The sequence below is a fragment of the Fundulus heteroclitus genome, chromosome 1 (assembly GCF_011125445.2).
Source record: "Fundulus heteroclitus isolate FHET01 chromosome 1, MU-UCD_Fhet_4.1, whole genome shotgun sequence".
NCBI lineage: Eukaryota > Metazoa > Chordata > Actinopteri > Cyprinodontiformes > Fundulidae > Fundulus > Fundulus heteroclitus.
In genome coordinates, this window is record NC_046361.1 from 12828449 (window position 1) to 12855977 (window position 27529).

The 27529-nt window shown below is 39.2% G+C and overlaps 2 protein-coding genes across 4 annotated transcripts in view; both read left to right on the forward strand.

The window, feature by feature from the left end:
- mgll (monoglyceride lipase) overlaps positions 1-16020 on the forward strand; it is a 38608-nt gene extending 22588 nt beyond the window's left edge. For all 3 annotated transcript variants that reach the window (XM_036135257.1, XM_036135261.1, XM_012866791.3), the window contains 4 exons: positions 4588-4698; positions 5111-5200; positions 7323-7538; positions 8583-16020. In XM_036135257.1, the coding sequence (XP_035991150.1) occupies positions 4588-4698; positions 5111-5200; positions 7323-7538; positions 8583-8714 (549 nt within the window). In that variant the 3' untranslated portion in view covers positions 8715-16020. The remainder of the gene's footprint in view (positions 1-4587; positions 4699-5110; positions 5201-7322; positions 7539-8582) is intronic.
- Positions 16021-23729: 7709 nt separating this feature from the next.
- Positions 23730-27529, forward strand: part of prkar2aa (protein kinase, cAMP-dependent, regulatory, type II, alpha A) — a 79588-nt gene continuing 75788 nt past the window's right edge. The window contains exon 1 of the mRNA XM_036135264.1: positions 23730-24427. The gene's annotated coding sequence lies outside the window, so the exon portion shown is untranslated. The remainder of the gene's footprint in view (positions 24428-27529) is intronic.

Consider the following 27529-nt stretch of genomic DNA (forward strand, 5'->3'; position numbering starts at 1 on the left):
CTTATTTCTTCTGTTATTTAACATTTGTATTTATCTATTATTTGGTTGTCTTTTTCTGGCATTCCAGCTATCAGAATATTGCATTCCTTTTTTGTTTTTATTTGCAACAGTTTAATTTCTATTAATTCATTCTAGAAATGTGTTGTTTTATTTTGAGCATTTCAGTGCTTTATCTTTTTTCATCCATCCATGCATCCATCCATCCATCCATCTATTCATCCCTTGGCGTAGGGTGCTGGTGCCTATGTCCAGCTGTCATTGGGCAAGATGCCGGACACACCCTGGACTGGCCGCCTGTCAGTCCCAGGGCAACACAGAGATTGGTTACATGGGCATAACTAAGGGGACTTTAGAGTAAACAATTTTCCCAACAGTCAAGTTTTTGGATAGAGAACCCAAAGAGAACCAAGGCATACATGGAAAAACATTCAATGTCCATGCAGAAAGAGCCGATACAGGGATTTAAACACGGAACCTTCTTGCTGCAAGGCAACAGTAGCAAAAAAAATCTTTAAAAAAAATTCTTGCCTATTTCTGTTTTCTAACTTTTACCTAAGGTTTTTTTTTTTTTATTAAAACACAATTGTGTAAATTTGGCCATTTTCAATATGGGTTTAATGGATTCTTATGTGCCAAGTGACTGCAGATCAATTTCTGTCTGATTCCACTTCAAGTTATTAAGTTAAGTTGTCACATAAATCAATCAAGTATAAGTGTTTTAAAAAAGAGCATGACTTGTTGAGCGCTTTTCAGCTCATTTGCAGCGTTTATATCCTGCAATGTGAGTAAAATAGCTGTAAAATGTGTGGATTGTCTATTAGCTCATCAAGCAGGTTTTTTTGTTCTGTTTTAAGTTTAGGTTGATGCAATGTCAGGGAGCAGTGGAACAATACCAGCATTCATCCTTCAACCCAACGTTCAGAGGAAGGCGGGCAGTAATCAGAGCCTGAAAAACCGTAACTGTCTCCACCTTTCTTCGGTTGCTGTCTCCATCTACACATGGACACAATACAACTTTTTTTCTTTAAAATATATTAGAAGACTCACATATGTTGGGTGTTACATAAACCAAACACATTTTCAGCATGAGGCCGAGCGATAATTCAGGCATTGTGCAAATGGTTCTGGTTTTCACACATATGGAAGTTTTCCTGTCGGTGTGAGGAGGGATACGGGGCGATATAACGGGAAACAAAAGACGCACAAAGCAAGCCTCTCTTTTCCAAACTCAGTGTGTGAGTTTGCAAGCGGACATATCTTCGTTTTCTTGTGGGAAGTGTTTGTCTTCCTGCAGTGCTTCTTTTCATGAAGTGGACATGCCATTGGCCCCAAGCTGATCAATATTCCTCACAAGTGACAAAGAGCGCTCAGATAAACAAATGTGAAGCCAATTAGTTTCTAAAACCAGAGAGAGATAGAGAGAGAGGAAGACAGATTTATCCACGCTGGGTGCTTGTGTGTATCTGTACCTACGTCACCCATGGATCATTGATTTTAGCCATGGTGGTCACATAGCTGCTAATTATCATCGGCCTAACTACATCACAGGGTTTAAATAAGAAACAGGGAGTATCTGCATGGCTGTCAAAGTTAGGCCTTGTGCTCATGTTAGCTGCAGTCAAGCCGTGCGTGTTCTGCCCTCAGGGCGTCTCATTCATGTGTCTCTCCCAGTGTGTGTGCATCGGTTGCAACAGAGAAGGCGGGTGGAAACTCACGCCCCAAAAAAACAAAAGAAAGATTGTTTTACGTTGGTCTTGACCTCCTGGTATTTTCCCCACCGCTTCGTGCATCAGAGCCTCTCACCCTTCTCTGCTGTGACCTTCCCACTGCTGTCACAAGAGAGAGAGAGAGAGAGAGAGAGAGAGGGATCATGTATTACAGACAACTGGATCAACAAAATGAACCTTATCTCTTAACTACACACCTACATCATTTGCCCTTTCCTTTTTCCCCCCATGTTTTCAGTGTCTGCCCTCATTTCAGATTGGTTTTAACTACATTTCTGCATGTTTTCCTCTAAGACAGCCTGATGGGATCAATTTACACATCAATAATTTAAAAATATACACTTGCTGCTGTCACTTGCTTGGGTTTACCAGTAGGAGAGAATGAACCTTCAGCACTTTCAATATCATAACTCACCAGTATAGCATGGTTGTACAACATAAGCTGTTATGAGCATATTATGCAGCCGTTTTCCTTCATATTATAGATATTCTTGGTCAATTACTGACTAAATGAGAACATTTATCCATCTTTTACTAGTTGTTGCACTTGTAAACACTCATGTAACTACACAACAAATCCACTTCTTTAGTTTAGGTCCCTCATACTAGAACTTAAACATTTTTACCAGTTAAGCCCATGAAATCTGTTTTCAAGTTTCAACATGATAATGAGTCATAAACTTTTTTCAGATCCTGTCTTATTAGGGAAAATGTAGGAGTTTAATTCCCCTCTTTCAGAGCTTTATGTCATAACAGTTTGATGAGTGATGTTAAATGTAAATTAGCTTCTTAAAGCTTCACCTTGGTCCAACATCAGTGCAGAATGGAACATTGCAAAACATCATAAAATTGACATTTTCTTACTTCTGGCTAAAAACAAAAAATTGTCTCCATTTTCACAACATAATAGTGTCAATATAAACCACAGTAGGAAACGCCACATTTTAACTTGTTCCTGCTAGGCTGCTACGTGTCACTCCAAATCAGGAATGAAGAATGTAATTGAAAACCATCAAAAGTTTTCTCATCATAATCATGTAACAAGTGGCACCTAAACTTAACCGTGAATTATAATTTATGTCCTGACAGCATTTTACTCAAATAATGATGTTGTGTGAGTTGCAGCAAAATAAAAAGGGGCACTGAGTGAAATGAGAAGGAGGAAATCTTTTGGTCCCTTGCATGGAGTTCAGCAGCCAGAGCCAGCCCAAGGCAACAAACAAACGGAGCCGCTTCTTAGGGCCCCCAAGTCAGTAGAGGCCTCCCATGAATTACTTACCATAGATCTCAGATGCAAATTGACTTCCTTCACCTAAGCATTTGTGGACTAACCAGCTGGCTTGAAAGCGCTGAAGCAATTTGATCAGTTTCATTTGGCATGTATTATGTTTTTGGATCTGAATGTTGCAAATCAGTGCCATAAGAAAGCATTTTCCACGTTATAGATTTCCTTTGTTAATGCTTTTTTTTACCGGTAAATGTTACAAACAAATCAGTTTTAATATAATAATATAATTTTAATATCAGACATAGATAATCTCAGTAAGTACAAACTCCAGTTTTTAAATGATAATTCTGTTTATTAAGGGCTATTCAAACCAGCCTGGCTCTATGTGAAGAGGCGATAGCCCACTAAGCCAAATTATGGGTTGTGACGCCCCTGGCAGCAGCAATTGCCACCCAACATTTGTGATAATTTGGTTTATGTCTTGTTCGGCTGCATAACCCCGGGCTCACACTGAATACGGTGCAGATACGGTGGTGTCGCCACAAGGAACCCAAATAATTAGAAATCAATGTTGTCCACATTGTCACATCAGTTACATGCAGTTGCGAGTCCGGTTACCGAGGCCGTGGGACGCTACAAAAAAAATTGCGAATAACACTGTGTTGGTTTTACAGCTATTATGTTCTGACCTTTAGTTGGTCAAGTAGACATTGAACTGGGTTCTTTTGTGTTCTCCTGAATGAATCGTCGACGTGCTCTTGGAGTAATTTTGGTAGACTGGCCCTTCCTGTGAAGGTTCACCACCATTCTGTGTCTTTACTGTGTGTGGACAGTGGCTGTCACTGTGGTTCACTGGAGCCTCAAAGCCATAACTATTGATCTGTAACTGTTTTTCAGACTGATGGATGCCACTGACTTTGTTTCCCATCTATGTTTGAGTTTTTTTTTTATTAAGAAATGATGTGTTGCTTTTTAAGATCTTTTAGCTTACTTCATGTTGTCAGACAGATTCTGTCTAAGTGAGTTATTGTAGTCATCAGGCCCAGGTGCAGCAAGGGAAACTGAACCAAAACTGCTGTTAGTTAATTTATAATAATTTATGATGATTTCACATAAAGCCAGGTTCTTAGATACCTCATTTCCCTTAATAAAAGAGGTCATCTTTTTAAAACTACCCTTTGTCTTCGGGACTTTGATGCAATCAACTGGTTCCCTTATATAGGAAATCTTTTACCAATCTGTATAGTATGATTGATTCTGACTTTGTAAAGTGCCTCGAGATGACATGTTTCATGAATTGGCGCTATATACCTAAAATTGAATTGAATTGAATTGAATTTACTCAGATTAAATGTGTTTGATGATTTGAAATATTAACTGTGACAGTAGAAGAATTTCATAAAGAGCCAAATACTTTTCACAGCGCTATATAAACCTTTTCAGAGTCAGAGTCCTTGTATGTGTACACAAACCTGGCAAATAAAGCTGATTCTGATTATAGTGGAAGAAAAACTTTAGTAGCACCAAGGCCTGAAAGGTGGAAAAGTTACATGCAGTAGTTATGTACAACTAATCGGGCTAAAAGAAAGTCTTGTGAAACTAAAACTTTATATAATTTTTCCTCCTTCTTAGGGTGGCGCTATCTCCATTCTCACTGCCAGTGAAAGACCCGGTGATTTTGCTGGAGTGGTCCTGATAGCACCGATGGTCCAGATGAACCCAGACTCGGCGACGCCCTTTAAGGTACTGCCTTACAGTCTATTCGTTAATCTCTGAGCTATACTTCTTTCCTTTTTTGTGTTTTTTTTGCTTTTGTTTTCTGCTGCTGCCAAGAATGCTGCTGATGACGATCTGATTTCAGTCGTCACTCGCCAATCTCTCGCTATGAATACGTCATCTTTTCAAAGCCAGACATCGGCAAAACACTTATTAAAATCTTCAATAGGATAAAGAAGGTTTGTTTTTCCTAGATGTTTGTTTTGATAAGAACAAATGTGTGTCTTTAATGTGGCGACAACCTAAAATTAGAAAACACTTGTATCTGAACGGAACTGTGAAAATGTTCAGGCAGAAAGAGATTCCTCTGATGAAGGTGTCAAGAATGTGAAAATAAACACACACACACATTCTCAGCTGGCTTTTTTCCCCCCCAAAGGTTTTCGTGGCGAAGCTCCTAAACCACATACTGCCGAGCCTCCCTCTGGGATCCATCGATTCCAAGTGGATCTCACGGGACAAGAAGCAGGTGAGAGACTGATGGCGGTTGCCTCTGTTGTTGATGTAACCGAATTATCAAGCACAAATGTGTCATTGTCTCATGGGGACAATGTGTCCCTGTCTCATGGGGACAATGTGTCCTATTGTGTACGTTCATGTTAAGTCAAGTACTTTTTGAACAATCCCAGGATAAAGACCACACCTGTTTGGCAACGTAAACAAGGTTAATTTAGATTGTTTCCCATTTAAGTAGCCTGACAAAACCTGTTGCTTAACCACAGGAAATCCAAATATAGTCATGCAATCACGTTCAGCACGCATCTGTGCACCTCGCTGCAACTTGAGCGGTTGAACATCCTGCTTATCCTGCTTCCTACATTGTTTTTTTTTCTTCGAGGTACAACACAAGATGGCTATAACAGACATGAGGGATACAGATTTGCGGTTTTTGAGTTCCAGATCAAAAACAATAGAAACATTTTGAAATACGGTAAACATAAATTCTAATTTTAGTTGGTAAATGTATAGAAAGTAAGAGTCAGAATGACAATATCTTACTATTTCTCAAGCAAAACCGACTGAAGCACATGGATGATTTTAGATGGAAAACTTGACCTGATGTGAACAGAAGAAAAAGTCAAAATTTCTACATCAGTTCTCTCTACTAGACAGATGGGGGTGGAGCCAAATTCCTTTTTTTGCTGGAAATCTCTAGTAGAAAGCTATGCTCCTGAAGTGCCAGGTAGTCTGAAGAAGAAGAACATATCAGTAATGTATTTGACACAGAATACATGCATGGACCGTGTAAAAACATCCAGTACCACACGTTGGTACTGAATGTTTAGGAAAATCTCATATAGTATCCCTTTTATGCTGATATGGTTGTTGTAAACATCCCATGTCAAAGAAGAGAGATGAAACTAATCGGTATTATCGGATGGGGTGTCGTCTGGGCGTGCCTAAGCGTAAGGGGTACCTGAAAGATCTAACCACTACAGAAATGACACCTTTATCTCTTAAGATGTAGCTGGAGGAAGTGAAATAGAGCCTGAGATGTTTTCTTTTGCAGGGACAATCTGATTTAGCTAATATAAACCATCCTTACCTGGGTTTTTTTTCTTCCCAAATTTAGATTTTAGACTTTGCGCATACCTCAGAAAAAGTAACCAGCAGTTTAGGCATGAAATGGAGTTCAAATTAAAATGTGCATCCATTTTAAAGCTTTCTCAGCTGATTGGTGTGAAAAAAGCATCAAAATACCATAACTCTAATGAGTTTAGCATCATTAGAAAAAACACTAACAGTTTAAATAAGCAACCAAAACAACAATAACAAACACAATATATGTTAAACTGTTATTTCCTGGGTGACAAGAGCAAACTAAAAAAAACAATCTTTCAGAAAACACAATAACAATGAGGAAAACAGTAATTCAACACAAGGCAGTGTCATTGGGTGAGATTGTCACTGTAAACCCCTTAAATCTACTTCCATGGTATTTACTGAAGACAGAACTAGTCGCTGTGGAAATATTGTAACATATCTGCTGTCACGTTTACTTATTGTAATGTTGATGGCAAAAACTACAGATGAATCAGCTAAGATGCAGTAGTTTTGAAGTGGTTATTTCACAGAATATAATACGTTTTTGTTGTTTTGCTCTTTGGGTAGAAACACAGGGATTCCAACAATTTGATTTTAGCTAGTCGGGCTATCTGCTCCAGTGGCTAGCCTGCTCTGAGCTGCTTTACAGGCACCAGACTGAAAATGATCAGCATCAAAGAACCACAAACCAAATACCTGTGTCTTGAAAACAAGATTTTACCAAAACAGCGTGACAAAAACAGAAAACATGTCAGAATGGGTTTTCTCTGCTGCTCTTGTGCATTCAGAAACATGTGCTCTTGGTTTACATGGTGTGTTCACAGAAACGTGTTTGTTTATGTGTCAATATTGTGTTTTTGGAATCTCAAATTCAATGATGGGCTTTTGTTTTATTTGGGGTTTTTTTGTTTGTTTTTTTACTAACACATGTTCTTTGTTCTGAAACATTGATTGATATCAAAGCATGGAAGAATGCTGAAAGACAATGTTACGTCAACTCTGAAACATTGTCGTCTCTTCCCATAACTCTTCTGTTCGGGTTTCAGGTTGAGGCGTACGACTCGGATGAGCTGAACTACCATGGCAGGTTACGGGTGTCGTTCGGCATGCAGCTGATGGGGGCGGCGGAACGGATCGAAAGGGCGATCCCGTCAATCAGCTGGCCCTTCCTGCTCCTCCATGGCGACGCTGACAAGCTCTGTGATATCCGAGGCTCCAAGATGATGTACGAGAATACTGCAAGTTCAGACAAAAAACTAAAGGTAGGCAAACCTTTATTGAGAGGTAAAAGAAAAACATTTGACACAATAGTGTTGAAAAGGAAGGCAAGGTGAGGTAGATCTTGCAGCCACAGTAAAACCAGCCACATATCTGTTTTAACATTGTCTCATTATAGCCATCTAAAAGTTGATTTTCCAGTTCCTTGACTTCTGCCTCCATCACCTGAATTCCTTGTAATGTTTAATTTCCTTCTTACTGGCATAGGCAATAATCTTCCCTGTGATGTAGGCCTTGGATGCCTCCCACACTGTGCCAATCCTCTCTGTAAAGCCCAAGTTAAGGTCCAAATAACCATTAAGCTCCAATAATTGAATAAAACACGATTGGTCCTATTGTACAATCCGAGACATTCTCTACCAATGTATTACTAATTAAAATGTAATAAATTCTGGAGTGTGCCTTATGATTATGAGAATAAAAGGTACACTCCTTTTCTCTAGGATTTACCAGCCTCCAGACACCTGTCAGGTCTAAGTCCCTCATCATTAAGTTCATAGCAAGCCTATCCTTGTCCAAGTTGGATTCCGGCTCCAGGGAGCATTTTCTTTTTTTTTTTTACTTGAAACTCAGTAATTCTGAGTTTCCAGCAATAGAAAATCTAAAATGTGCTGTGAAGCAGTGTTTATAAAACAGTTGCAGCTGGTGTTTCCTTTGAAAGTGTTTATCATCTTCTCACAGTCATTAATTTCTTCTGCCTGCATTTGAATTTTAATGGGAACAGTGTCAGGAAAAAGCATAAAACATGCTCCACTGTTTTTGTAATTTCTAGGACAGAAAGTGAGAGTGGGCATCCACTATGGCATCCAGATACCAGTCCACATATACACTGTAAAGTTTATGATCTTCTCATTTTCTCACAAAAACCCATACTAACTCTTTACAGACTGCCCTCAGTTTAAGACGGACTGTGTTGAGTGCTCTTAAGATGGTTTACATATATATAAAATGCTCTGACTTGTAGCTGTGTTTTTAGCTTTTTTAATAAGTACATATCATCTCTCTGACGTAACAAAATTCTTTCCCAGATTTATGAAGGAGGATACCACGCTCTTCATCATGACCTCCCTGAAGTGGCCGAATCGGTGCTGAAAGAAGTGACGAGCTGGATCACAGAGCGACTCCCCGTGGCAAAGACACCGCAGCAGCAAGGCTTGTAGATCTCTCAATGAAAAAAAAACAACTCAGTCTGCGCTCCAAGGAGACTTCTAAACCTTATCCCACCAAGCCTGCATACTTTCCTGAAGCCTGTGAGGCATAGCAGTTCTTTCCTTAAAAAAAACACATCTGGGCAAACTGATGGACATGCTGTTCTCTGTATGAAGGGTTTATTAACTTCATTTTTCTTTAAGTGGATGCTGTCATCACAGTCTTTGATTCTACAGCAGTAGAAAGTCAGGAATGCACCTCATATGGTCCATCAAATGGGTGTGCTGTTTTTTTTTTTTTACTATTATTATTGTTATCTCCTGGTCTCCTGTGCTGCTCAAGTGAAGTTGAAATCACAGTAAGCTATGGTTCTAAGTGCAATAATGACATTTCCCTTCTAGACATGATTGTTTGAATACTACTATCAATTGTGACACAATACAATACTGATCTGAAGAAACAGCATTTCCTTTTCCACCTCATCCATGATGCGTATAAAGATCAGAGGTCAGGAACAGCATGTCTGATCATCTCAAACTGACAATAGCTTGTTTCTCCAATATTCCAACATTTATGCTATCCTTACTCCTCTTGACCTCCTCGACTTACTTTCTCTTTATATTTATAAAAAGAAATCCTTTCTCTCTCGACTTCTTTCAGGTTTCCTTTGTTTGGCCTGAGGACAGATGGAATACGTTCACTAGTGGAAATGTGTGCTGTCCATTTAAATCCAGTCTAATAAGCAGCAAGAAAGCAATATTAAAAAGTCATATAAGTTTTTTTACGTCTAGATTTGAAGAGATTTTGTATAGCGCTGCTATCTGTTTTAAATACGAGTGCATTTAATGACAGGGCGATCAATTGTGAGTGCAATCGCTTCTGTTCTCAGCCTGTTTGTGGAGGAGGAGGCAAATTAAGCAGGTGAGGCTGCTGAGACATTCCCTGCTGATGGGGCCTAGTAGAGGCCAAGGGTCAGATGTTTTGACCCCTTTAAGGCCTCGGTTGACTTCACTGTTAGAGGTCCATGTAGCAGCTGTTTAGTGTACACAGAATTCATTTTTAGACAGAAAGCTGTAACAGGAATGAAGTAACAAACTGAGAGGAACACGGTTCTCTCAGGGGAACCTTCAGTGTCTCTCAAAATAAATCATAACCCTTGAACTTTTTCAGGATTTTGTCAAAATACGACCACAAACTTTAGTGTATTTTTATGGGATTCTGTATGATAGAGCAACACAAAATAGTGTATAATTGTGAAGTTCCTGAAAAGTGTACAGCTTATTTGCATTTATCCCCCCCTGAGTTATTACTGTGTTGAAACCCATTTTGCGTAATTTTAGGGCAGGTATTTTGTAGCTGCTGCCAGCTTTGCACATCTTAAGACCAACATGTTTGTCTATTGTTCTTTGCGATATGACTCGAGTTCAGCCAGACATCTGTGAACATCTGTGAACATCAGTTCAAGTCATCCCATAGATTCTCAGTAGGATTCACGTTTCTTTGACTGGGCCACTCTAACACATGAACGTGCTTTGATGTGAACCATTACACTGTAGCTCTGGCTCCATGTTTAAGGCTTGTTGTTCACAGTATAGGTGGACGACCGTGTCTTGACAGGTTGGCACTTGGCAGTTTTGCAATATTATTTACATATCTGGCCTGAACAGAGCTCTGTGAAATATAAAACACATAGGACGTTTTATAACCTACATATGCTTTGAACCTCTCTACAGGTTTATCCTTGTCCTGTCTGCTGTGTTCCTTGTTCTTCATGTTTGTTCCCTAATCTTCTCTAACCAATGAGGCCTCACAGAACAGGTGCATTAAGATTAAATTACACAGGGGCGAACTCTATTTACCTCTAAAGGCAATTGGTTGAGCTAGATTCTATTTAGGAGTATCGTGGTATAAGAAGAAAATATATGTGAATATCCTGCTAGGCACTGAAAATGATTTTTTTTCAAAAGTTAAAAAGAAAACTATTATTGTGTTTAAAGAAGAGAGGAAATATCGTTTTTATCCTGAGTTTGAATGCTAAATAGAAATCATTACAATAATTATTCTAAGACAAAGTTAACTATTGAAAGTGACATTTGAAGGACGGATCGAAGCATTAGTCGTCTCTCAGTTTTTTTTTCTCAAACAGCAGTGTGTCTCCCCTGAAGTCAACCTCGGCTTTAAATACCTAGGTAATGTCACAACGGCTTTTTATTTTTGGTAGCCTTTGATTATAAGCTAAACAGACACACACTGCGCCGTATTGTCCTGCAGACTGTAATTAGCAGCTATTGCTACCTGTTGGGTTTGACACACTCATAAGGCAAAAACATTTTAAAAATAGGGGCTTAAAATGTGACTCCAGCATCACAGTTAGATATTTATTGGTATTCCCAACAAGCCAGTTACTGGGTGTCTTTTTTTGATGGATTTTCATTTTCTGTCAGTCTGACTTTTTAAAAACGAGCTTAAATGAATCACGCAGAGTTCAAAGACACTCGTGCAGGAAGCGTAGGGGAACATTGTGTGCTATCCACGCTGACCGGCTGTCATGTTTATCTGCAGCAACAGTTCTTTTGTTTCACATGTGCAGTCACCAGGGGGATCCCTGCAAAAGTGATAGAATGACAAGAATCCCTGGCTTCTGTACGTCTTTGCAACTTTCTCCCTCCTCCGATCTTGCCCCGTTTCACTGCGAGCTGTGTCTGGCGTTTTTGTTACCTCTTTCATCTTCGTCATCTTCTTTTTTAGGGGGAAGTGGAGAGGGGGGGGGGCTTCAAATTGTTACGAGCGCTCTTTGTTCTGTCCGTCACATACGCCTTTGCTCTGTTATAGATTCAGACATCGAGTCCACGAACACCCACACCGTCACACACAGGGAACTATCTTAGCAGCAACAGGCTGCAGGATACATTGTGGAGATGTTGTTTTGCCTTTAAGCTCTCTTTTTGTTCTGCAAGAGATACACCACTGCTACACCTGCGAGCTTTTGGCTCAGCCGGATCTCACCACACAGTGTCCAGGTGAACATCCTGTGGCCAACAGGAAACACACACTCAGAAAAAAAAAGGCACAAAAGTTGAAGTTATTCCATCCGCATCTATGTTTTCACAGGCTGGAGAAGATTTATCCCCATCCTGAATAACCATGAGTGCAGCTATAGATAGAAACCTAATGTATTCCTGATTCCCAGCGGAAATCAGACCCCTTAACCCCACAACCAGAACCGCTCACACTTCAAACACAATCTCCTCCTGATTAGGCTGCTGCAGACCCAGCAGCACACAAAGGCTGCGCAGTCCCCAGTTGTATTCATGCTCCTAATGGCTCCCCTGCTGCACAGCATCAGCACAATGGCCTCAGCTCCCGATGTAATTTAAAAAAAAAAAATCTCTACCTGTCAGACTACGTGAGTGGATATTACTGCATGTTGTTTGCTTTGACGGCGCAGGGATTTGCAGCAAGAGGGGGAGAAAAAAAAGCAAGCAGCGAAGCCGACAGTAACCATGGCAGCGCTTTCTGTTTCTGTTTCTTCTTAATTTTATTTTTTTTTTACTGAGCAAAATCACTCAGTAAAAATAAATATCCTCATTAGTTATTTTTTTGGATTGTCTGGCAGACTAGAGGGTCTCAGGGCTTGTTGTGCATTTGCTGCTCTGAGGATTCCCTTTTTGTGTGAGTGTTGCGATAAGAGACTAAAGCATCATCGGCTCACAGTGAATGCTGAGCGCTGCATGCGCTGAATCCTAAACAGCATGCATTAGGCACCGTTTGTGTCTTAAATGAGAAGCTTTTCTTGGACATTGTGTGGCTATTTCCTTTTTTGCCGTACATTTGCATACCTTTCCTCGTTCATTCCGTCTTTATTAAATAGTGGTCGAAATCGGATGAATTGCACCACTTTGACGAGATTTCATTCCTGTTTATCCTAACAATGCACAATCTCTGATTTCACATCTTTGGCAGTGGCATGTATTGTGGCCAGATTTGCACACTAAGACGGCCATGTGGAAATGTTCAGTTAATAACTGATAATCCTTTCGACTGTTCAGATCCCGAGTTAGGACAGACGCTCCTTATTAAGTAACTGGGGAGGAGGAAAAGGTCAGCGAAGAGCTGAATCCCAATTGGACTGCGGCTTTTATAACAAAACCAGATTCATCCTGCCTACTGGTTTATCAATAGGGTCACTGTTCCTGTTCGACTTTTTTTCTTCTATGACTTCTAGGACTGTTTCTAAGAAAAAAATCTGTTATTTATGACAGAGGACTGAGAGGTAAAGGCCAGTCTTTCTTTAGTTTTATGAGATTAATGTGTTCTGGGACGCCTTAATGAAGTGTGCATTTAAGGGTTAGTTCTTTTTTTTTTTTAGGGTGAGGTTTGTTTTTGTTTTTTTTTTCAAAGGTTATAAGTAGTTTATATATTACCTGTATTGTCTCTCGTGGCATTTCCAAAGCCCAAATTAGTTTTTCCTGTAAGCTAACTAACAGTTTGTCTCACAGGGAGCAAGACCAGAGTGGACTTAGAACAACTCCCATCTCAAAAATGAGATGTAAAAAAGTTTATGCAAATGCTAATTAAAAAAGTCTTTAAACCAGGGCTCTCCACAGTGCAGCTTATAGGCGCTTTGTGGCTCTCAGAATGATGTGTGGCCCCAATTATGTCCACAGTCTAAGAATGTAAGAAATTTGGCATCGAGTTCATGCAGATGGACATTTTTTTGGCTTTCATTTTGATTTTATGGTGTGTAGGATCAAAAATGAAAGGGAAAATTTGAATTTGGAAAACATCAAAATGGAAATAAAATGGATTTCATGGGGCCCTATTAATGTGTTACACTGCCTAACTTCTCTGTTCTATGTTTACTCCGACATGGAATGCTTTACATGTTCCTTTTGTTTCATACAGGAGGATCGTAGGTGGCACGACACTACCTACCTTAGTTTCCTGTGTAATAAATCCTCAGCTTCCCTTATAATAACCATCGACACAAACATGTTGATGGTTTAAAGGTTTTTGAATTGACATTTGCATTTGACATTTTTGACATTGGAGTTGTTCTACACGCTATAGATGTGGTGTAGTCCCGATCGCCCCTCCTAGCAGTTAGCTTTAAACCTTTTTTTATTACAGAACCTCACCCCAAAAATCCTGAACTATCCCTATAAGTGCTCATGTTGCTGTGCTCAAACGGTGAGCAAGATTTGATTAGATCTTCTCCAAAATGCTGCAAATACAAAATAGGCTAAAATAAAAGTCATGCTAGTCAGTCTCACCCATGTCTTGGAAGAGCAGATGCCAGGTAATGGGTGTATGATGAATTTTGGTTTAAATCTTGCTGTTATTAAGAAATGGTTTTCAATCAATGTACAGTAGCATTGTATTTATGACACTTGACTTACCCACAAAAATCATGACTTTATTGTATTTTACTTATTTTTTATTTATCTTGTGTACAGTATTAATAAAATATAACTACGTATTGGCATGTATGTACCAGTTACGCAATGTCAATGCACGTTTTATACCATAACCTGTTCAGACGTGCTGATGTTCAGCTGTATGCCTCTTTTAGAGATGTTTCAATGTTGTCAGCAATCAAACGTTGCTTTTCTATGAAGATTTATACTGCAAAGAATTTACTCCTGTATGTTTTAGATGAGCTCCAATTACTGTCACAAGATTTTACAGAGCTTTTTTGATTTAGTTTTACTTTTTTAAGAGCATACACACGTAAAGGTGATCTCACCATTCTAAACGTTTGGTGGTTCTGAAGATGTCATTCTTAAAAACATTAAATTAAATTCAGCAGTTTTCAAACACCAGGTGACACTCGTCAAAAAAATGTTAAGCACCAATCAGGATGAAGAAAACCTCTGATTTATTATCCTTAATGCACAACTTAGGAGTTGTTTGTGACAAGATATGTATTGTACAATTTAGTTTTGTCACAGTGTTGTTTGTGCCTTATTACTGATGAATGTGTATATTATTATTTTTTGCCTGTATTGAGCTGTAAGTTAGTTGGAGATGCACCAGCCAATCTGCTACATATCTAAATCTGACAGTTTCTCGCCTGATTGACTCATTAGTGATGGTCTGGCCAAATACAGCTTGTTTCTGATTTATTAAATATATCAAAACTGAGGAATTACATGAACCAATAGGAAGTACTAAAATCATATACTCTGAAAGACAATCAGGTAGTAGTTTGTAGTTCCAAAATGTTCTGTTTTTTTAATAAAATCTAGCCTGCATCAGTGCACCTGCTGCATTTTTACGCTCTTTAGTCCCAAGGAAAAAATATTTAAATCTGCCAAAATGGGAACAGGCAGGTCACAGAAATCAGGATTGGCCAGAACATTCCTAATCGGTGCATCTCCAATGTTGATCTTTTCACACATATGAAGGTTAAGGATGCCAGACATGTCTGTGTTGTCGTGGCTCCTGGATTTCTGACTACTACTGTCTTGTTCATCTACTTGTGTTCCTCTTGTCAGTCTCGTTTAATTTATATCTAATTACGTCTTAGTTCATGTGCAAACCGGGGTGGAAGCCTATCAATCAAGAACTACTTCTGATCCTTTCGATCCATGCTGAACTACAGCACATAAATACCTCCCAGCTTTGTTACACACCTGTTCAAGTCTGTTGAATGTTATGAATGAATAAACAAAATCATTTAGATGAGAATTAAATTACTGGGTTGATGCATAAGAACTGATCAAAAGTATATAAAATAGAGAAGTCTGCTTTTTTTTTCTTTCTTACTTTCTTTTAGGGATCTCCAGTTAAAACCTTTGTTGGGAGAGTTTTTCATTGGTGGGACTACTTTTAATGAGTGGTTAATTTACACTTGTGTCAGGAACAACTGTCTCCATTAAACATGCCAGTTCTAAACATTTGGAAAGCACATGACTGCATTTTAGTTGTCTATGAGGGGAAACCCAGCAATGTCATACAAAGCCTGCAGAGATTAGAGTGTAGTCTTAGGAAAGTTAGCACCAAGGATTGGATCTTTAAGTCTTCCTTGTAAATTTCTGTATTGATTTGTTTTTATTAGGTTATAACAATCCTGGAGGACAGTTGGAATATTCCTGTAATGATATTCGTCAATGCCCTCTGCGCTGTAATTCAACTTAAATTCAGGTATTTAAATCATTGTACTTTTGACGGAAGTCATTGGTTGTCAGCATTTGAGGGTTTGCTATTGTATATAAGATGGGTATAAAATATAATAACATTTCTGAATGTTCATCTACTTATTGCTAGACTGTTCACAATGCTCACACGTCTTTTAAAATAAACGACATGACTGTTTAACTGTCCTGGGTGAACTTTTTTTTTAATCCAATTCTCTCTCCAGTGTGAGTTTAGATGTTATAGAAACTATTGTCAAAACTGGTTTTAAAGATGAGTCAAAATGCTTTTGAGAAGATACAAACCTGTGTTTAGTGTAATTCTGTGATGGACGATCTAGCTTCTGTGTCGCAGTAAACACAAGTACAGACTTTTCCTCGTCATCTAACCTTCTTGTCCTTATTTGGACCGATTCTAAACAAACAGGATGGTTGAAATGATAGCTTGCAACACTTTATTCCCAGAAAACAAAATCATAGGTGTAGGTTATAGATGGAAAAATACAAATAACTTTAGTCTTGTGGGTCTTTTCATTTTCTGCTCTCTCTCCATTCCAATGTCAAAACATTAGCAACGCTGATCAATTTTTATTTGTAAATATATTGCACCCCCTGCATGGCTTGAACATCCCTGCAGGGACATATTTGATGTCAACATGTTATTTTCCATTTTTTAGTTTGATTGGCATAGTGAACCTCGTCATTAACTAAAAACAAATTTGTGAATTCTCCAAGTTTTAACCCCTTAAATTGTTGCTATTAAAACATGATCAGCGCTTCAGATTGTCAAATGTTGGCACCACCTATGATTTTGATTGTTTGAAATTATTTGAGTTAAGTCATTCAAAAGTCATGAAAAGATTTTCCTATTTTTCCGTCCCATATTTACAAAGGGAAAGATGTACAGTACGTGTAAAAATAAAGATAACCCCCCAAAATACACCACCTGTTCCGACTTTACGCAACTATAAAAACAGCCCATGCTATGCAAAAATTAAATCTAATAAGCAAAAGATAAAAAATGTTAAAGGTTGATTCCTGGATCATGAATCAACCTAACATTACTGGTTTTCTAAATTGCCTTTAGGAGTTTTGGTTTTGCCCTGTGATGGACTGCTGACCTATCCAAGACGTGCCGGGTCTCTCCGACTGCTGGAGATAGGTACCAGACCTCCTTACGTGAAACATCCACTTTGTGAAAGATAGGTGTACAGGAAATGTTTTCACATTCTGCAATCAATTCTTCTTCGCAGCTTTTTCACAGAGGTTGCAGCTCCAGCACTTATAGTTTCCTGGAGGTTCCCTAAACCAGTTTTTTTGTTTTTCTCTTGTTTTTCATAATAGGGTTGATGTCTTCCTTTGGTTAAATCCTGCTTGTTCACTGCATTGAATTACATCAAAAAGTAACATTGATGTTTGATGTTGTTTCTTCAAGTTTTCTTGTGATGCAGATCTAGAGAAGCCAGGATACCTTAAGCATCAAAATAGCTTCTACGAGTGACTCTATGGAATGTTATTTTAAAAAAATGTTTTAAGTAATCCAGTTCAAAAATAGGTAACTGAAATCATACAGAGTTAGTAAACACTCATCAATGCTGTGTGGCATGGAGGCCCAGATTGCTTTAATCAGCAATGTTAGCTCTGGTGTCTCTCGTCTTCCTCATAGATTCTCTATGGGGTTCAGGTCAGGCCAGTTTGCTGGCCAGTCAAGCTCAGTGATACCATGATGATTAAAGTAGGCACTGATACCTTTGGCAGTGAGGGCAGAAGTCAAGTCCTGCTGGAAACTGAAATCAGCATCTCTATAAAGCTCTTCAGCAAAGGGAAACAAAGTGGTCACAAAGTGGTCTGGTAAGATGGCTGCGCTTACTTTAGACTTGATAAGATACAGTGGATCAGTTCTGGAACTATATTCTATGGTGCAAATTAAGGTTAGTGTCAGGGGTATGCGTAAAATGGTAAAAAGAAAAGCATCGTTTTTGTTTGCCAAAAATGTCAAATCTGATTTTTGTCTTTTCCAGGAATCACTCTACTGCTGATGATGTTACTTTAAATCCCAGTGGGGTAACTCTGTTTGGCTTTCTCAGGGATCTGAGCTTCCTGCAGGGGTTATGACCTTAAAACACAGATTTAATGGGAGTATTATTTCTACTGAATGTGATTTACTGGAACACTCTATGTGTCAACTATTTTTCTACAGAAATCATCACTATGTTTGTGCAAATATTTATGGTTACAACAATAAAGGAGAAAAGGAGAAACCCGTTCTCCCGGTTGGAAAGATTTTTCTAGATTGGTTAAAAAAATATCCTAATGCTACTATTCTCATGGGAGGAGATGTCAACATTGTCTTTGATGGTAATCTTGATAAATGGCCTGTTGGTAGACCAAACGCCTCAAACCCGATGATCAAGTCTTTTGTGGAAAAGTTTCATCTAATTGATATTTCGAGGGCTGAGCATCCACATAACTGTGTATTTACCTGGAGTAATAAATCCACATCTCAACAATCTGGGATAGACTTCTAGCTGATCTCTTAATTGGTAAACAAGAAAGTTGTTACTGTTAATATCTTACATTTCCCCCTTAAAGATCATAAAGCTGTTGGACTAACTTACATTTTCAGACAATAGACAGTCCTTTAAATTTCCTTCATACTGGAGATTAAACAACTCTTTACTAAGTTACAAAGAGGTCTCTACAAAGATCAAATATCTAATTAATTTAGCAGTAAGAAAGTCAAAGCTAATAGAGCAAAATAAACCATAATTATACCAAGGATATCTGAGCTTTCTCAATTGAATACCTCTAATTTAAATGACTTGGAACAGCACAAATGAATTAAGCTACAAATTAAATTGGATAATTTTTACATCAACAAAAGTAATGGAGCTTTTGTCAGATCAAGGAGAATGTGGCTAGAAGAGGGAGAACAGAACACCTATTACTTCTTTAACCTAAACGCACAATGCTACAAATAACTATTACCAGACTAAAGAGTAACAACTCTGTTACAGATGACCTAGATGATGTAGTTAGATATTGTAGTTCCTTTTATGAAAGTTTTTATCAGTCCAAATTCTGCCAAGCTTCAGTTGATGCCTTATTGATGAATTTGACAGTTAAAACAATCTCCAATATTGAACAGAAACGCTGTGATGAGCCATTTTCTTGGATGCTATCTCGCATCTCAAAGCTAACAAATCCCCTGGGGTCGATGGACTAACTGCTGAATTTTATAAGCATTTTTCATCTGACCTTGCCCCCTTTCTTTTGAAGGTCTTCACTGAAAGTATTGATAACAGATCCCTCCCAAAAACCCTCACTCAGGGTTTAACTGCTCTGATACCAAAGCCTAAAAAAGATCCTCTACTTTTTGATAGTTAGTATCCCATAAGTCTTCTTCATAGTGATTACAAAGTATTTGCTTTAGTTGTTGCTAAAAGGTTCAAATCTGTCCTACACTCAATTATTGATTAAACCAAATCTGGTTTTATGGAAAATTGGCATATCACAAATAATATAAGACTCGTTTTGGATATTTTAGATTACCCCAATGTTGTTCACAATAATAATTTAGTTTTATTGTTAGATTTTTATAAAGCATTTGATACGGTAGAACACTGTTTTATTTTTCATAGTCTGAGTAAGTTTCGTTGTGGGAAATCCTTTACCTCTATCTTTAAAACCTTGAACCAAAACAATAACAGCTCCATTAAAACTAAAAAAAGTCTCCTCACCTAGATTCAGTATCTGTAGAGGAATCAGACAGGGTTGCATTGTCTCCCCCTATCTTTTCCTTTTAGTAGCTCAGCTTCTGGCCGACCATATTAAAACTAAACCTTTAAAAGGGAACTCCATTGCTGATAAAGTGGCTACTTTAACACAACTGGCAGATGATAGCACTTTATTTTTAAAAGGCAAGAGTAAAATCCCTCCAGCCATCAAGGATATTAGTACTTTCCCCAAAGCCTCCGGTCTTTATCTTAACCTCAAGAAATGTGAAATTATAGCCATTAAGGGCTTCTCCATAACTACAATTGAAGGCATACCAGTTAAAACTACTTAGTCAGCTATTTAGGCATAACTATCGCAAAAAAAATCAGAAAAGAAGAAGCCCTCTAAATTTTTACCATCTAATTCTAAAGACTAGAAAACGGCTGAATCAGTGTTTGGGTGAGAGATCTCTCACTGCGGGGTCATATTCTGCTTACTAGGGTGGAAGGCCTCTTCGGGTCTATTAATTCTGCTCAGTCATTAGATCTGGACAGTAAAAGTCAGAAAGAAACTGACAAAATACATTGGATCAGTAGATGAAACTGCTCCCCAGATCATTGCTGAAAACTTCAAACTGGACTTCAAGCAACGTGGATTCGGAGCCTTTCCAGCCACATTCCAGACTCTGGGACTTTGATTTGCAAATGAAATCCAAAACTTGCATCTGAAAAGAGAAATTTGTACCAATGAGCAGCAGTCCAGTCCTTTTTCCCTGTAGCCCAGGTAAGACATTTTTGACATTGTTCACGTGAGAAATAATGAATTACTTGACACAATGAATGCAACGGTTGTAGTCCATGTCGGGGACGCGTCACTGTGATGCTTTTGCTCCACGCTTTGTGAATCTCCCATAAACTTTTGAATGAGCTTTACTTCACAATCCTCTGAAGGCTACAGTTTTACCTGTTGTTGTAGCAACAGGCACAACTTTTCTACCACACTTTCAAGTCAGCCACTTGTTTGCATAGTATCGCTTTTCTGGTTCAAAAATCATTCGTTATATTAAGTCGTATCTAAAGTTTTAATCTTCTGAGACCCTGACTTTTGGGTTTTCGTTATCCGTAAGCCATAATCATCGAAACAGACAAAAATAAGTGCTTAAAATACCTCACTAAAGACCCTATATGATTAACAAGTTAGTTGAATTACTGAAATAAATGAACTTTTGGATATTCTAGTTTATGGGGACTCTCCTGACATAAGATTATAACAACGTACATTTCTTGTGTGCACCCAGCAGGTGGCTCCTTTACTTCAGGAGGCGAAAGGCTCATATTGACCACTAGGTGGCAGCCTTGCATTATGGCAATAATTGAAGTCTGCTTGTTTGCTCGAACGCGGTGCTTGGCTGGATTCATACATGCAAGACATGAATGAACGTAGGCTCTATTCAGAGATTTGCTTTGGGTGTTGCCTTGATTTTATTCTTGTGAAAATGACGAGAGTAGGTGAAACAAACGCCATATACTGTCTCATTGCCTCCAAGTATAAATCATAGAGCTTGACTGCACCCTTAAAAGCAAAATGCATATAATTCTCTGCTCTGATGTGTCAGTAGTTTAACCTCTATGAGCATTCTTGTTGTTGGCTGTTTTTTTGTGGTTTGTTTTTTGTTAGTTAACATAAATCTAACCTTTAAAAATCATCTATGGCAACATTATAATAATAGTGCTTGCTCAGACATTCGATTATGCTTTTATCAGTCTTTTTTTTCAAACATTTTTTTTTATCAATGTCTGATAACAAGTAAATGAAAATCTGTTTATAGTAAAGTAATTTGTAGATTTCTAGGTCTTCTTGACAAAGGTCAGGTGATAAAGAAACAACAAATCCAAACCCTACACAATAAAATTTCATTTTCTTGAATTTCTGTCCCATTTTTCTATCTCCGTCTCACTCTCGCGCTGAAAATGTAGGCCTCGCAAGCCCTTGGAGTCATTTTTGGAATTGGCTGTAACCACATTAATTCTCAAAGGGGAAACACTTCGAGGAAAGCCATGACCTGAATCCCCGCTATATGTTAGCCTTTCAATTCACATGATGGGTGTGCTGCCTCCTCTTTCTGTTCCTCTATAGGTCTACGAGGAAATCTATACGCAGAAAAATGCATTCAATTACAGGGACTAAGCTTATTATTTATGACAGTAGATTTCACACTCTAATTGATTTTCCCCAGTCCAGCAATCATCTAATCTATCAGAATGAGAAATGTCACACCAACGATGCAATATATTTTGAGTGCTGTCCCTCTTGGCTCTTAACGTCGTGTGATAAACGTCTATTTTCTGCAGTACATGTGATTTTTCCATTTTGTGCGGCGCTTTGTTGCGTTGATTTTCCCAGCAGGGGGAGTCTGAAGTTCTTGTTTTCCTTGGTGTTTGTTAAAAACTAAGAGATAAGCCAATCAGAAACCAGCTCAAGGAATTAAATAAGGGCTCTTTGTGGCCATGGCAACAGCTTTACCTCGGTGACAGATAGAAGGTGAGGGAAAGGGATGAAGGAGGAGATAATACCCTATTGACTGCAGTCAGTGGGCTACTGCAAAACTTCACTGGAGAGTTAACCTACATGTAAAGTGAACCTTGGTGACGCTGAGAGCACGCTGGTCCCTTTTGGCTAAGGAAGCTAACAGAGGACTGGACCAATCAGGGAAAGCTAAGGGACAGGGAGACAGGAGTCATCAGTAGTCCTGCACCTAAAGCTATGTGTGCAGAAATAGAAGGAAAAACAGACTGAGGAATTAACTCGGTTAAAATAAGAATCAAAAGATGCATGGCATTTCAACACACAGTGCCTTGTAAAAGTATTCACACCCAATGCAGGTCTGTACATTTTGTCACCTCACAACCGCAAACTTCAACGCATTTTACTGGGATTGAATGGATGGGCCATAACAGAGACGTGCATACTAAAAAAAAAGGAAAGTGTGGTGTGCATATATGTTCAGCCCACCAAATCAGTGTGTTACAGTATGTTGGAATTTGACCAATATTAGAGCAACCGGTCTTTTGATCTGTCGACCAGCTTTGCACAGATACTCACATTTCTGCCTATTATTCACTGCAAAATAGCACAGGCTCAATTACATCAGAATAACTCTGTGTGGTAGATGTGGTAGATTCTCAATTGGATTCAGGTCCTGGCTTCTAATAAGCCATTTTAAAAAGAATTTGGATTAATTCACACCATTCCATTTAAACTCTCGCTGTATTGTTGTCCTCCTGCAGGTGATGCTTCGACCCAGGCTCTTTCAGCCTCCAACAGTTTTTTATCTTCTTCCAGGATCTCCCCTTATTTGGTTCTATCAATTTACCATAAGCCTTGAACAGCTTCACTGTTCAGAAAAAGGTCCCCCCCCCCCCACAGCATGATGCTGCCACATCTAATTGAAGACTAATTATCATGTTTCTTCCACTTCGCTATTATGCTTTGATTTATGCTGGTGCATCACAAAAATAACAAAAACATCAAGAAAATTTACTTTCAAGAGTTGTGAATACCTTACCAAGGCACGGTTCACACAGAGGGATTATTGCTGGTTTGTAATCGAAGTGGAACTGCAAAGACATATTTGGAGTGGTAGGGCAGTATAGGTTTAAAATGCATCAGAAATGTTTTTAGGATTTTTGTCTAAAAAGGCATACTGTACATTTCAAGGTCCTGCATGATTACCTAACATTTTCTTTCAATTTTTAATTAAGTTAAATCTTAACTACCATAAAAGGGCAGCTAACATGCTATAAAAAAAGTGGCAAACATTTTTATCAGACTAATTAAAATTTTAATTTAGACATGTTACTCTTAGTATGGGTGTTTTAATGTAATTGAATTTACTTTACGGGAGACTTTAAAAAATAACCGTATCGTGGATCTATTTTATTTTGGCCAATTTTGAAGCTTTTAATTACGATTTAACGATTCTCTCAGTCTCTCAAGGCCACTTTTTGTAGGTGCGGCCTTTTTTGGAGCGTACAAATATAGTTCTGCCTTCGACCCCGCCCCCTTTCCATTGGCTGTATACAATTGGCTATTGCGCCATAATTCTTAATTTCCATTGGTTCTTCTGACCTGTCAACCGGAGAAGCCCCGCCTCCTCACGCTTTCTGAAACCAGCGGTTGCTCGGTGCGTAAAAAGAGCTGTGGATTACCTCGTCAGGGGGCAGCAGACCTGCTTTCTGTTAATTTAGCAGGCATTTTCCTCACGCTATTAGACGTCTGTGTGATACGTCAACTTTTTAAAAGTGTTTTTTTTTTCACTCCCCCTTCTTCTTCTTTGGTGCTTCGGACAGCTTTTAATAACAGAGGCGTGTTGCTACGGCGAGCTCACAGCAAGCTTTGTGTCACCTGGCCGTAGCAGCTGACTCGTGTCCTGTGGAGAACGGAGTTGCCAAGGGAAAACTAGCGGTTGCTAGTTAGCAGGTCAGCCACTTAGCCCGCCAGCTAGCCTCACTGTCACACTAAAGTCCCACCCTTACCGAGTGCGTGAACGTCGGGCTGCAGCGCTGAAGAAGACAACATTTTTTTTTCCCCTCCCCTGCTCTCTCTGAACTTAGCCAGCATCCTTTTTACACCCGGCTGGCAGGAAAGATTAGCCCCCTTCCGAAGGTTAGCTTAGTTAGGTCTCGCTAACGGAAACTGGTCGTTTTTCACGTTCGGAAAGGCTTTTTTTTTCTCCCCCTCTCCTTCAATGAAGGGACACCGATAGAAGGGACTGGCTTAAAAAAAAAAAGACGAGGCGAAATAAAGACAACAAGGAAGACACCGAGGAGGAGGTGACTGGCTTGTGTAGCCGGGGAGACGCAATTGTGAACGTAAGTGACCCGTGCATAGCTGGTGTCGGTGAACGCGGTTCGTTAAAACGGCTTAGCGGAGCCGGCCAACGCAACTTGCAGCGCTTGCACGGCGGCGTTTATCCTCCGCGCTGCCGCTCTGGTGGCTTAGCATCCGCAGCCTGTGCGCCATACTACAGCGTAATGCTAAGAGAGGAGGGGGTGCTCTGGAGCTAGCATGACAGCTTAGCGCCGATGAGCTGAAAGCGTAGAGTGGGGGATAAAGCACTCCAGTCTTGGCTGCGTTGCACTCGGTGCAGACGGTGTGTGTTTTATTTATTTTTTTTATTTTATTTTAACCAACGCTTATCAAGCAAGTTTGATAAAAGTTGCTTCCGAAGCTCTAAATCGGCTATTCGCCAGCAGGCAGGCAGGGTTAGCTTAGCTTTTGGTGCTAGCCGCGTTCAGCCGACCAGCCACACCAAGTTGACAGCCGGGTGTTCTAACCATGCAGGGCACTTGTGAGTGCAAAGCCCAGCCGGTTTGACTGAATTTGCGTCCAGCCCTTTTGGTGAATCGTTATCTGTCGGCTGCAGATGTTAGAACTCCGCGTTCCTCGGCTCGGCTTTAGATAAAGTCGGCTCTCAGCAGCGTGACGCGGTGTCGCGCAAGGTTGTTAAACTCTTTAAAAAAAAAAAAAAAAAAAAAAGCAGTACGACGCTTTCCCCTTTTGGCGGTCAGACTTTTTCTAATCTCCTCAAATCGGCCTAGCCTGTGTGGATCTTCGTCTTGTTGTTGTTTATTTTATCATGCTAAGCTGTCATCACCTGCTGAGCCTCCACTGGCATGCATTGTGTTGAAATAACAAAAGTCACATCTGTTTTACGCCAACAATCGGGCTCTTATAGACCACACCACGCGTCAGTACTCGACACGTGAAGTTTATTTTTTTTTTAACCAGCAGGGCTGTCACTATTTTTTCCTCCATCAATTTTAAATGACTTTTAAATTGGGGTTTCTTGCCAAGAGTGAAATGGTCACGACTGAAAGGTGCTTCCAGTTGGACTAGAGATGGAGAATAATTAAATATTAATATATATCATGGTATAACTTAGTTCAATAAAGGCGATATGACATTTTTGATGTTTCAAAATATATATTACACTCTACGATTACAGTATTTGTCCCTGACTGACGTTCCTTCTATGCTGTTTTATCTCTTAAGGCAAATATTTCTAAAATGTTACGTTGGAGGAGTCCTATGAACTTGACAAAATGTTTGTACTGTTGTGGCCATTCTTGGCCATCTGTCTGAGGCTTTTATTCTGTTTATATCGATATAATAATTATGTTGTATCGACCTAAATTAAGAAATATATCGGGAAAATTTTTTTTTTGGTCATGTCGTCCAGCCCTAGGCTAAACAGTTTCAGAATAAAAAACATGGGACGGCGACGTTAGATGTTATGATAATGCTAGCAGTTTCAGTTAACCCTTATTATCTTTTATTGGCCATCAGAGCAATGGCCTGACAACTTTCTGCTAATTTTAGCCTTTCAGTCTTTAAGCATAGATCAGATCTGGGCATACCAGGTAGTGTGTTGTTGACATGCATCAGTTTAATGCCTGACGCTTGAAACACAAGGATCTACCAGGTATTGCTGTTAAGCACTTTTTTGTGATTACTATGCTGCAGTGACAATCGCCAATAAAGTATCTGACTGTAACTTGTGTTCATGACAAAACATTATGCTGCTGTAGATCTGAATTAAAAGCATCAATGAGGTTTTGTAATGAGGTTATTAGTAGACAGACGGATGATGTTGCAGCGGGTAAAAGTCTAATGGCTAGTCAGGCGGAAACTACTTTTAACTGATCTTTAGCTTATCAAAATGAATAAAACCGACGGTGTTTATGTATGTGGGGATGCAACACTTTTTAGTGGACATTTTCACATAGGACTGTTTTTTTTTTTTTTTTTTAAGTTTTCTCAGCCAAAATAACAGCCATATTTCTATGGCTGCATCATTCTCCCTGATCAGTCGTGACTCGTCGGTCCGCTCTCATGCTGCGTTCCATTTGCCTCGGAAATCAAAAATGGGACCTGGGAACGGGCCAAACCCGAGTAAACGGCGTTCCAGTTAGCAGTGGGAGAAGTCAGGGCTCCAAAATAAAAACAAAAGGTTAGGAAAGCTGTTACATACTACCTCTTCTATGTCCTATAAAGCTGTACTTTCCACATGCAGACACCACTTTTATCTGTTTGGTTCAGAGTTGCAGCCGCGACATGTAACATTGATTTTAGATGCAGTCTTACAGCTATCATGTAAAATAATGTTTTATCACAGCTTACAGTTGTTGATGCAGGGAGCTGCCATATTGGATCCGACAATCGGCCTTCAAAATGTTTCTGAGACTATCCAAAGGGAAAGTCCGACTACAGCGGCCGTCACTGTTTATTTATTTTTTTATTGTTATTACCGATCAGATGCCGGGATTTCCGGATTCCGGCTGCAAATGGAACACACCGTTAGTCCAACAAAGGTGTAGCAGATTTGTGGAGTTTGCATCTTGCTGTCAAATGAACAACTACGATGGCGCCTTACTGTGCTTTTCCAGGTCTTTTAGTTTCTTGGAAAAATCCTACAAGCCTCACATTTAGCTGCTGAGGCAGATTGATGCAGCCAGCCCCCCTGCCAACTTTAATAAAACTGCAGATGTTGTTCAGGCAAGAAATTAGCTTAGCAGTGGTCTCTTGTTTATGTGATGTTTTTTTTTACTGGTGCAGCCTTTTATTCCACAAATGTAACCATTGTTAGTTGAAGTTAATTTTTTATAACTAAAATCCACAATTTAAAACACCACACCTGCTTGGAGCACAGCAGTCTTACTGATTGGCTTCTTGTCTTCTATAATTACTTATGGGCTGGGTTACTTTGCCTTCTGAGCCCATTTTCACCAGTATTGAATTTTTGCTTTTTTAGTATTGTGTTCTTTTCTAATAATTTTTTTTCCACTTTAACTTATTTTATTAACATGTTGGTCTTCGTATTGTTGGTGAAAAGTTAAAGAACTTAATTATTTCATAACTGATGTGCCCAGAGACTGACGTCAACAAGTAATTATAGACGGCTGCCTTCGTAT